At 39.6% G+C, this 12,173-nt stretch overlaps 1 protein-coding gene across 1 annotated transcript in view; it reads left to right on the top strand.

Annotated features, from left to right (window-relative positions):
* Window positions 1-10,590, top strand: part of LOC149896011 (uncharacterized) — a 28,787-nt gene extending 18,197 nt beyond the window's left edge. The window contains exons 5-15 of the mRNA XM_090118194.1: window positions 1,347-1,460; window positions 1,749-1,883; window positions 2,177-2,357; window positions 2,845-2,948; window positions 3,431-3,621; window positions 4,255-4,470; window positions 5,919-6,092; window positions 6,563-6,687; window positions 7,963-8,139; window positions 8,380-8,542; window positions 10,330-10,590. Of these exons, the coding sequence (XP_089974320.1) occupies window positions 1,347-1,460; window positions 1,749-1,883; window positions 2,177-2,357; window positions 2,845-2,948; window positions 3,431-3,621; window positions 4,255-4,470; window positions 5,919-6,092; window positions 6,563-6,687; window positions 7,963-8,139; window positions 8,380-8,542; window positions 10,330-10,532 (1,783 nt within the window). The 3' untranslated portion in view covers window positions 10,533-10,590. The remainder of the gene's footprint in view (window positions 1-1,346; window positions 1,461-1,748; window positions 1,884-2,176; window positions 2,358-2,844; window positions 2,949-3,430; window positions 3,622-4,254; window positions 4,471-5,918; window positions 6,093-6,562; window positions 6,688-7,962; window positions 8,140-8,379; window positions 8,543-10,329) is intronic.
* Window positions 10,591-12,173: the final 1,583 nt, after the last annotated feature.

Here is a 12,173-nt window from a genome sequence, read left to right on the forward strand (position 1 = left end):
TGATGGAATATGTCAGATTCCTCCTGTCGTAGCCCCCTGTGTCAATGTTTGTAGTATTTGTATTCTCTTTGGTTTGCAATGTAAACAATGTTTTTTTTTACCTATTTTAAAATGAAATTGCTACAACTTAAGAGCGTTTAAATAAATAAATAAATAAATATTTATAGGACATTATTACACAAATCGACCTAGTCCCACAGTAAGCTCAATTAAGGCTTGTGTTGTGGGTACTAGGCGACGATAAATATAATATTTAATAAATACATATATAGATAATAACACCCAGACCCAAGAACAAATAATTGAGTTCGTCACACAATTATTTGCCCTGACCGGGGATCGAACCCGGGACCGTCGGCTCAGTAGGCAATTGCTTTACCACGCCAACCGCGTCGTCAAATCGTCGTCGTTTATTATTACAATTGAACATGAATAATAGAATAGCTGTGCAAATGGATACCTATCCTAATATTATGTACCTACTCCTAGTCATAAAATATCACGTACCTAAATACCTACCTACTTAACTAATAATTTCATATTGAATCAGTTTTTCCAATCGCTAAAATCGCATCAAGGTCCAGAAACTTGAGGTACACCCACTTATATCTATTTTCTATACTATTTATAACCAAATCGGGTCTCTGTGTTTGCGGTAGGTACCTTCGTTGTGTCCGATTTCCGAGCTTGGAATCGTGACAATGTATATGATGTTTTCTAATATTTATTTATTCATTTATTTAAATATATTGTACCCAATGATTCGGATGGGTCACACAAGACAAATTGCTTATTATCAGTTAGTTTTTATGTAGTAATGAGGTGAATGTTTGCACACGTATTTCTAAAGATTCCGGTTAAATCATGTAAAAGTAATGTCACCACTTTAATCTGGGGACTTCAAGGAACAAATTAACACACATTTCATTAATATACGCTAAGAAATTGAGGTGGGCCTATTCTCCAAACAAAAAAAATTGTCTCCTTTCTTATCGCGCGTTGCGAAAGGGGGCTAGACGGAAAAAATTAAGACGAAAACTTGTAATGACACTTTTTACTATAGTCGCAGAATGCATAAGAGTAGCTAGACTATAGTTGTAAGCCGTGCGGCGTGCCTGTTTAATTAAACATGCTTGCGGCCTAATTTTGACTGGCAACCTAGGCGATATACATTCTCCTTAAAATATGTGTACATAAAATTTTCGTTTTACCAAAAAAAAACGATGAACGCACGAATCCTGCTGTGGGATTTTGTTCTTTCATAAAAAGCAAGCCAGTTATTTAATATTTTAGTAACTTAGTTCAATACGGGTCTTATTACTTATACACACTTATATATTTTCCAGACATATAAACAAATGCAACGACGGCACTATAATATCAATGGACCGGGTGTGCGATGGAAAAGTCGACTGCCCGGATCGCAGCGACGAGTCGCATGCGCTCTGTAGGAAAATGCAGTAAGTGTGATGGATTTTATGTTAATTTTTTTAAATTATTACTATTTTTATGCTTTTTTTTAAATGCATTTTTTTAAAATTAGCCGTGTGCGATTTTATTTCGCACGCTTTACAATTGTAATGCAAAATAATGACGTGTATTTATGACTACAAATAATATTTGCTGCTGCCGCTGCTGGCTAAGGGGGCTAGGCGAGCGTCAGGAAAAATTCTCCACGACACTTTTGTGATTACTGTGTGATTCACTTATTTCATTTATCATATATGCATTTATATGTGATATTCCAGATGTCCAGACTACCTGTTCCGTTGCACGTACGGTGCGTGCGTGGACGGGTCGGCGCCGTGCAACAACGTCACCGACTGCGCTGACAATTCTGACGAACTGCAGCCAAGGTGCAGGAAGCAGAGCGATATTGTCGGGTTGGTATTTAAATTCAATTTATTTATCACTACATGGTATACAAACAAAGTCGCTTTCTCTGTCCCTTGGCCCCATTGAATGCTAAAATCTTTAAAACGTACGGAGCGTAGGAGGTAGCGCAAGAGGAAGGTCTGAGATATAATTTGTTAAGTTTTAGAACAAGCGGGTGAAGCGGGGAAAGACTATGATATTTAAACTCAAACAAAACCCATAAAATGTATGAAATACTTCGTAATAGAAATGTATTTTTTTTAAATTAAAATATACCACCGAAAAATTATATACGTTCCAGGGACAAGTTCAGGTGCGCCGACGGTGAGATGATAGACCTGTTCCTCGCCTGCGACGGTATCTCGCACTGTTCAGATAACTCCGACGAACAACTGAGCGCTTGTGCATCCGCTGTGTGTTCCGCGAACTTGTTTCAATGTGCGTACGGAGCGTGCGTGGACGAGGGTGCCGACTGCAACGACGTGAGTGACGTCACACAAACACACACACACATTTTTTTTTCATAAAATAACTATAATTGATAAGATAAATTATGTATACTAATTACATATAAAAACGCCAATTACAAGGTACACAAATAATAGTCAAATTGTGTGACTATTACAATAAGTATTCTTGATGAAACACAAAACTTAAATGAACAAAAATAAAAGTAAAAGTGAACCTATTAATGTGACTATGTGAGTGAATGAGTGGATGTGTGAACAGTACACACTCATGTGTGTGTTTGGATCTGTGTGTGTGTGTGTGTGTGTGTGTTACTTATTCAAGTTATTGATAATCATATATCCGTTGTCCGTGTAGTACCAACCAACATTCAGTAAAGGATACGAGCTTACTCCCAATACTACAAATCTGATGTATACAATAACAAACGGAAGCCAATTTTACGCACATATACAATTAAAAAGCCGATGTATGAAATTACAAACAATTTTACGCTGACAGATACAAGAGTGCGCGGATGGCTCGGACGAGGACGCGCTTCTGTGCAAGCGAACACTCATCACCACCACCACTACCACAACCACGACCACCGCACCAGCAATACAGTAAGTTGATTCTTACCAAAACCTATTGGAACGAAGTTGCGAAAGAGGGCTAGGCGGAATTAAGACCAATTTGTATCGACACTTTTTGCTTTAGTTGTAAGCCGCAATGAACAATGTGAGCAGCAAAAAAATCGACAGTTAAGCTGACGTGGGCAGTGTTATTTTTGGCGCTATTGAAAAAAAATCTAAATCTACACTTTTTAGCAGCAACTAATTCACCTGCATTTATCCAACGATAATCCCTTTTCCGATTTCTTCACGCTCCCTTAAATGTAAAGCTAGAACTGTTGCTGATTTTCAGCGATCGGGTTGAGCAACAAAATCGTCATTATAAAAAAAGGGCCAAAAATTTAGGCGTTGTTTTTTTTTAATTTCGCTATATTTTCACCGCCAGCTTTACAGACCTTAGTTTTATATACAGGAAAGAAAAAAATATAATTAGTTTTGTTCTTTACATATATCGCGACTAATTAAAATTCCAGACCGCACATCTGCGCCCTCCCTCCCCACCCCAAGAACGGTGCGTTCCGTTCCAATATAATCCTGCAGGACGCGCAGAACACTCTCATTTACGTGAACACGACCTGCTTCCAAGGGTTCAAGGTTGTGGGGAATGAGACCTTCTTCTGCAGTAATGGGGTCTGGTCGGATATTTCGTTTCCCAAGTGTGAGCGTGAGTATACTTTTTTTGTTGATTGATTTATTTGTTCAGGGAAATAAATGTATGACATTTACAATTCTTACTCATAAATGAAAAAAAATGTTTGGGAAATCCAAAAAATTATAAAACGTGTGAGGCGTTAAATGTGCCTAACACGTCTTGTAATTTTTTTTTAAACGGAAAATAAAAAAGAAAGGAAAACCTCACTTCCTTACATATTGTTTTAAGGAGGTAGGAACCAGCCCATTGGTGGACACAACTACGGGGATTATCTCGGCAGACACTCCCTCCCACATCTCGACAGCCAGATATTTGAGCCGTTTATCTGACTCGGCCTAAAAAAATATTTATTATTATTATTTATTTATTAATTATTATCCTACTACAATATTATAAATTCAAAAGTTTGTGAGGATGTGTATGTGTGTGTTTGTTACTCTTTCACGCAAATACTACAGAACCGATTACAATGAAATTTAGCACACAATATATAGAAGGTAACTTGGATTAACACATAGGATAGGTTTTATCCCGGAAATCCTACGGGAGCGGGAACTATGCGGGTTTTTCTTTGAAAACGCGGGCGGAAAGCTAGTTTATAATATTATGTTTGGATTTATTATTACTTTTTGACTGTACTTTCAGGATCGTGCAAGCTGGAGCCGTCCGAGAGCGTGGTATACCACTGCGTGGTCACCGAGTGGTCGGGCGCGGACGGGACCCGCAAGTGCGGCAGCGAGGAGCTGGAGGGCACCATCGTGCAGCCCGAGTGCCGCAGACCGAACTACTTCAGCGCGACCGACCTGCCGTACATGGTGTGCAGGGACGGCAGATGGAACTACCGGCCCAAGTGTGACCCAGGTACAGAGTGAATCTATACTAATATTATAAAGAGGAAAGGTTTGTATGTATGTATGTATGGTTTTCACGCATAAACTACTGGACCGATTTTGATGAAATTTGGCACAGATAATTTTTAGACCCTGAGAAAGAACATAGGCTACATTTTATTGCGAAATATGTACCACGGACGAAGCTGGGGCGGAAAGCTAGTCTTCAATAAAATTTTTCAACATGATGAACCAAAATTTCCAATAAGCCAGCCATTAAATACTAAAATTATTTTTTTTCCTAACCGATTATGAATACATAGTTTGAGGGCAGTACGAAAAAATCATAATGCACAACACTTAGCTGAGTGGGAGGTACCCATCAATGAAAAATGTAAAATTACCTTCAGGCCTTTTATTTTGTGATGCGTTTATGTATGAGTGTATATATGAAAGCACGGAACCTTCACTTTGTTTGCTTATTATTATTTTTTCCATATAAATAAATACTAATAATAAGTTATTGCTTAGTGTCGTACTTTATTTTTGGAACGAAGTTCCTTATCGTGCGTTGCGAAAGGGGACTAGAAGACGAAAAGTTGTAACGATACTTTTTGGTACAACATGACGTGTCAAATGGATGTTGTAGCAAAAAGTGTGTGTGGTGCGCGCGTGCGCGTGTGTTTCTCTGTCTGTCTCTCTCTCTCTCTTTTATAGATAAAGGAAATTCGTTCCATCCGGGTGTCCCTTGACACCCACTTAGGTATAAATTTATAAGGAATAGAAAAAATTCGATTACGAGGCGGGACTCGAACCCGCATCCTTTCACACCAATCCGGGGCAGACGCCTGACCAACTCAGCCATCCGTGAAGTAGGCGAGTCCCGCCTCTATCTCTCAAGTTGGATCGAAATTCGAACTGCACATGGTGTACGAATTTTATTATACATAATCGGTTAAGTGGTTTAGGAGTCCATTGAGGACAAACATTGTGACACGAGATTTATATATTCTACAGTCAAAACCCTGAACCAGTCAATATCCTTATTGACGGTTATTAACCTTATTGACTAAGGGCGTCGGTTAATATATCCTTATTGACTGATTTAATCTGTTTTTCTATTCTTTATAAATTTATATTTATTAAGCACTAGGTTTCCGCCCGCGGCTTCACCCGCGCAGTCAAAGAAAAACCCCGTTTCCGTTTCCGAAAGTTCCCGATCCCGTGGGATTTCCGGGATTGCGTCATTTTTACGGGATAAAAAGTAGCCTATGTCCTTTCTCGGGTACCAAAATATCTCCATACCAAATTTCATGAAAATTGCTTCTGTAGTTTAGGCGTGATTGAGTAACAGACAGACAGACAGAGTTACTTTCGCATTTATAAATATTTTAAATTAAATTATAAATATTATAGTATGAATTTGAATGCCATAAAACCAAAAATATCAAATTTAACAATATCTTGTTTGTCTCGCAGAGTGCGGCACGCTAACACCACGCGGAACTCCACTGATCCTGGGCGGGGAAGTGGTCGAGCGCGGTGAAGTGTCGTGGCACGCGGGCATCTACTGGAAGAACATTAGCAACGCGGGCACCACGCACGAGCAGATATGCGGCGGGTCGCTCATCAGTGACTCTATTGTGTTGTCTGGTGAGTGGTAAGATGATAAAAGTACCTCCCAAGTACATTAATAAAACCATTTAAAATAATTCTTTTTTCAAGTTACGTTTATCAAGAAATTAAGCGATTCGTTTTTATTATTTATGTCATAGTCAGCTGGTTGAATCTGCTATTTGGTTGAATGACTAGCGCGTTCATTGAATTGCGGTCTGTACTGGGTGGCACTTTGGTGGGGGCGGAATTGTGGAATAAAATACAGTATTAACAATGAATTTTACTGTTGTTTTTTTTTCATGTGGTAACAACGTGATAATTTGTCTACTTTTCAGTTATATTACGCTCGATATATATTGTTATTCATTTAAAAAATGCAAGGGCGTCAAATTCGGGATCCGCACCGGGTGCTAATGTCCGTTCTATGCCTCTGGTCATTCAATCAAATGGCAGATTTCACTAGATGACCGCGACATAAAGCTTACATTGATTATGTGTATGTCCAGCGGCGCACTGCTTCTGGACCCTGCAGTACGGGCAGCTGCCCCCGTGGCACTTCGCGGTGGCGGTCGGCAAGCTGCACCGCGCCTGGGACGCGCCCGCCGACGCGCTCTACGCGCAGAAGCGGAACGTGAGTACAGTGCCATCTGTTCATAGTAACATCGAAGGGAAATATCAAACACGTTAGACTATATATATATATAAGGGTGGCCATACAGGGACCACTTCAAGCAGTTGAGACCAACTGCTTGAAGCCGCGACCGCGCGGTGAACTATGGACATTCATTCACTACCGTACACGGACTGCTCGAGCCGTCGCGACCGCTTAAAGCCGTCAACTGCGCGGTTTGTAGCGACAGCTCGAGCAGTCAACGAACCGCTCGAGCAGTACGTGTACGGCCGCTCTTAGTGGACGTCATACGAAGCATTTTGTAGAAAATAAACAATCTCCTGTTTTTGTTAGTTTGTATTTATTTTAATACAGCTAAAATAATTGAGATAACTACACATTGAGACAAATAACAAAAAAAGCGTGAGCCCCGTTCGTCGACGGATATCTCATAATTCTCTCAAACATTGTCAAAAGTGTTAGAAATCGTTTCGGTCCCTATAAATATATATAATTTATTAAAAATTGGTCACAATAAACGACATGGGCGGAAAGCTAGCTAATAAAACATATATCTATTTCCCACCAGCCCCCCTAGTCAAGTGGCTATAGCGTAGATACGTTTATCTACAGCTTACGTCAATCTCATACATTCGTAGTCTATTCTATTGAACGCTACGCTAACAGAAAGCCACTTGACTAGGGGGGCTGGTAAGAGAGATAAAGCTTTCCGAGCGTTACTACGGCGCGGCCATCAACTCCCAAAACTTTAGGACTATCGACTATCGATCTATTTTAGAACGATCTAGCCAGACTTTAGGATAGTATCCGAAACAAGGATAAATATATATCTAAATTTAAGTATGTATTTCAATAATTTCCTATCAGGTAAGAGAGATAAAGCTACTTCGGCACATCCATCAACTCCCAAAACTTTAGGGCGATCTAGCCAAACTTTAGGATTTGTTTAGGATAGTATCTGAAACTAGGATAAATATATTTCTACGTTTCTAATAAATAGCATTCTATACCCAAATATTTCAGTAAAGGTATCTATTTCCGATTGATGATATTCTGCAATTGACAGGCAAAGACTGGATGAAGGCAGCTGGAAACAGGAGGAAATGGGGACAGTTGGAGGAGGCCTATACCCGAAAGGGGCCAGGACATTTAAACGAATTGCACTATTAATTTTTTTTTTTTCATGTACTATGTATCTTTTGTTATAAATTGTATTTAAATGTCATGGAAGATAAGGGCTAAATAAATAAATAAATAAAATCTATTTCCCACCAGGTAAGAGAGATAAAGCTATCCGAGCGTTACTACGGCGAGGCCATCAACTACCAGTACGACATGGCGGTGGTGGTTGTTTCCGAACCGTTCTATTACCGCACCTTCATACGCCCGATCTGTTTGAGCTTCTCCCAGACGTTCAATAAGGAGCAGCTGAAGAGAGGCAATGTTGGCAAGGTTGGATTATATTTGTTTAGTTGGGACAGTGTAGTGTAGTCTAGTACGTGCTATACCTAGACCTAGATCGCGTCATGGCAATACCGTCACGTCATGGAGTAAGGCGACGATTTTGGTGTCTTTGAATATTGTCAAAGAAGTTTCACTTCTGACAGGTGTGCTCTTTTTTATTGAAAAATCAGCCATGAGCCAAATATTTTATATTTTTAATTAATCGAATGATTTCTTAAAACCTTTCAGGTAGCAGGCTGGGGCCTCACGACCGGCCACAGAGGCTCCGAGTCGCCCATACTCAAAGTACTCGACATGCCGTACGTGCCGTTTGACGAATGCGTGAATAAGAGCAAGCTGTCGTACCGCGAGTTTCTGTCGGGGGATAAGATTTGCGCGGGCTATGGGAATGGTGAGTGCTTTTTTACTATACATTTATAATATAATATAGCCACTGCTTTTTCAAAACGTTCGGTAAGGACTAATTTTCTCGTCCAGAATCCAGGCACAACAGTGTGCAAGTGCGACAGCGGGGGCGGGCTGGGTTTCCTCGCGCACGTGCAGGGCACGATTTTATAATGGAGTAGGCAAACGGGCATGTGCGCCTGATTCTAAGCGAGTCCACATATTCATCCTAAGAGGCCGCTGCAGAAGCGTTGTCGATTTTTAAAATCACTGCTTTTCCAAAGCGTGTTCCACATGTGACCCTTTAGACATTACTTTTATTTAACTAGCTGTGACTCACGGTTTCACCCGCGTGGCTCCGCTTGTGTTGTTCTTAGCGTGATGATAATATATAGCCTATGCCCTATAGCCTTCCTCGATATATAAGCTATCTAGCACCAAAATATTTTTTCAAATCGGACTAGTAGTTTCTGAGATTAGCGCGTTCTTTATAATATTAGTAATAATTACACCTCTTATAAAACTTATTTCAAAACGAAACTTCGTTCCAATCGGGTGTTCCACGCTACATTTCAGGCATAACTTGTTTTGTCCAGGCACAACAGTGTGCAAGGGCGACAGCGGGGGCGGGTTGGGTTTCCCCGCGCACGTACAGGGCACGATTTTATAATGGTCTAGGCAAACGGGCTTGTGGAGCGCCTTATCGATAGTCCACATACGTACATTTTCATTGCCAACTTTTAAAATCCCTGCTTTTCCCAAGCGTGTTGCACATGTGACCCTTTAGACATTACTTTTATTTAACTAGCTGCGATCCGCGGTTTCACACTTGGTGGCATGGCTCCGCTAGTGTTGTTTTTAGCGTGATGATAATATACATATGTGACCCTTTAGACATTACTTTTATTTAACTAGCTGCGATCCGCGGTTTCACACTTGGTGGCATGGCTCCGCTAGTGTTGTTTTTAGCGTGATGATAATATACATATGTGACCCTTTAGACATTACTTTTATTTAACTAGCTGCGATCCGCGGTTTCACACTTGGTGGCATGGCTCCGCTAGTGTTGTTTTTAGCGTGATGATAATATACATATGTGACCCTTTAGACATTACTTTTATTTAACTAGCTGCGATCCGCGGTTTCACACTTGGTGGCATGGCTCCGCTAGTGTTGTTTTTAGCGTGATGATAATATACATATGTGACCCTTTAGACATTACTTTTATTTAACTAGCTGCGATCCGCGGTTTCACACTTGGTGGCATGGCTCCGCTAGTGTTGTTTTTAGCGTGATGATAATATACATATGTGACCCTTTAGACATTACTTTTATTTAACTAGCTGCGATCCGCGGTTTCACACTTGGTGGCATGGCTCCGCTAGTGTTGTTTTTAGCGTGATGATAATATACATATGTGACCCTTTAGACATTACTTTTATTTAACTAGCTGCGATCCGCGGTTTCACACTTGGTGGCATGGCTCCGCTAGTGTTGTTTTTAGCGTGATGATAATATACATATGTGACCCTTTAGACATTACTTTTATTTAACTAGCTGCGATCCGCGGTTTCACACTTGGTGGCATGGCTCCGCTAGTGTTGTTTTTAGCGTGATGATAATATACATATGTGACCCTTTAGACATTACTTTTATTTAACTAGCTGCGATCCGCGGTTTCACACTTGGTGGCATGGCTCCGCTAGTGTTGTTTTTAGCGTGATGATAATATACATATTATAGCCTTCCTCCATATATGAGCTATCTAACACCAAAATAACTTGTTTTGTCCAGGCACAACAGTGTGCAAGGGCGATAGCGGGGGCGGGCTGGGGTTCCCCGCGCACGTACAGGGCACGGTGCGCTACTACCTGCGCGGCATCGTGTCCACGAGCCCGCCCGCGGACGACGGCGCGCTCTGCAACCTGTACGCGCTCACCAGCTTCACTGAGGTCGTGGCGCACGAGCCGCTCATCAGGGAGTATTGGTACGTGTAGGGCTCTAGATGCCTGACCAAGTGGACCTCTACATGCCAGACCAAGTGGACCTCTACATGCCAGAGATGGTGGTACGTGAAGGACTACTTGCGAATGGACCTCTAGACAAATGAAAGAAACAAGTCAAGTTTATGTCAATTAGTATGGAAAGAGAATTCTATTTCTCAGCATTTCTGCCATTTGTCGAGAGGCCCTGTAGTGTGTAGTCACTGTATAGTGCAGTACCCGATCATATTGTGACGTGACGTTCAGCATTCCCGCGCTATTCGAGCGCTAAGAATCGACCTACACCTTTTTAGTTATGATATCGTTGGCTAAATATTACATAGTACCTACCGTACCGTACAAAATTGTAATGCGCAAGTAGAATTTTGTAAACTTGACTTAATCAAATACTGTAGCGACAATTTAATATTTAATAATAATATTTTTATGTACTATAGCATATACTATAAGACACTGGTCCAGGATCTTCTCTTTTTCGATGGAGGAATTCCGCCTTCCTCCCTTTAAAGACTTTATTTTTATTTTTTATCAATAGGTACAGTAACAGATTGCAGAACAATTCCTTATATCTAGCTCTTACATTAAAATACATATAAATTCCACAACCCAATTAACACAGCTTTGAACTAAAAAAACTATAAGAGAAACTGTTTACATTATGACCATGTTTTACCAAAAGTTTAGTTGAACAAAAAGGTGTAGATCGGTGATAGTAACAAAAATGATGGTTCTCAATAATTCGTGTAAATTGTTTTTGGAACGAAGTTCCTTATCGCGCGGTTTTTGGAACGAAATCCTCACGACACTTTTGCTATAGTAGGTACACACTATAGCAAAAGTGCATTTCTTCACTTACCTATTTAATTATACCTCATAAAATACTAATTTCAAAACGAAAGGAACTTCGTTCCGATTGGGTGTCCTACATGTCCTCAGACACCAGTTTGGTTACTTATGTAGACCAAAATTGTCTATTACTCAAAAATGGTTGTGTATTTCGGCTTTGTGTGTGACTCTATTGTCTACATATTATTTTTATGAAAGGATGTAATTACCTTTGTAACATGTAATAATAATTTAAGTTGTATTTGTATTTTGATTAATCGTCTTGACACTTAAAATTAAGAATATGAAATTTTAATAGCTCATCGAGTATGGTATTAATATTTCAAATTCTTATTTCAATCTGAAATGACATTTAATTTATGAAACTTACATTAGCAGCGGCAATATAGAGAAGTTCGTAAAAAAACTCGGTGTTTTAACCAGGAAATATGTGCATTTTTTTATTGCCATTTTTATATAGTTTTTATGTTTTCTGTAACTACAATGTACGTTTTCTGTAACTACAATGTACGTAGGTAGTATAGTAAGTTTATCTAAAGAATCTCAGTAAAATGTTTTTTTTTTATCTTTTATAGCGTATCCTACATCCTGAAATCCAAAAACATATTTTAGTTTATATTCTTTGATACTTAAATATTTTTTTCTAAAAATGTTAGTTTTAGCATGTTTTAGTGAGTATGATAATAGGATAAATCCTAATAAAAATGTCTCTTGTAAAGAATAATACTTATAATGGTGCTCAAAGTAAGTTCCTTCGTCTTGTGTGGTCTTGATTATATTTAAGCTTTT

This window comes from Colias eurytheme, chromosome 29 (assembly GCF_061535395.1).
Source record: "Colias eurytheme isolate Ceu_HAF_F1 chromosome 29, ilColEury1 Martin Lab GWU primary, whole genome shotgun sequence".
NCBI classification, from domain to species: Eukaryota; Metazoa; Arthropoda; class Insecta; order Lepidoptera; family Pieridae; genus Colias; species Colias eurytheme.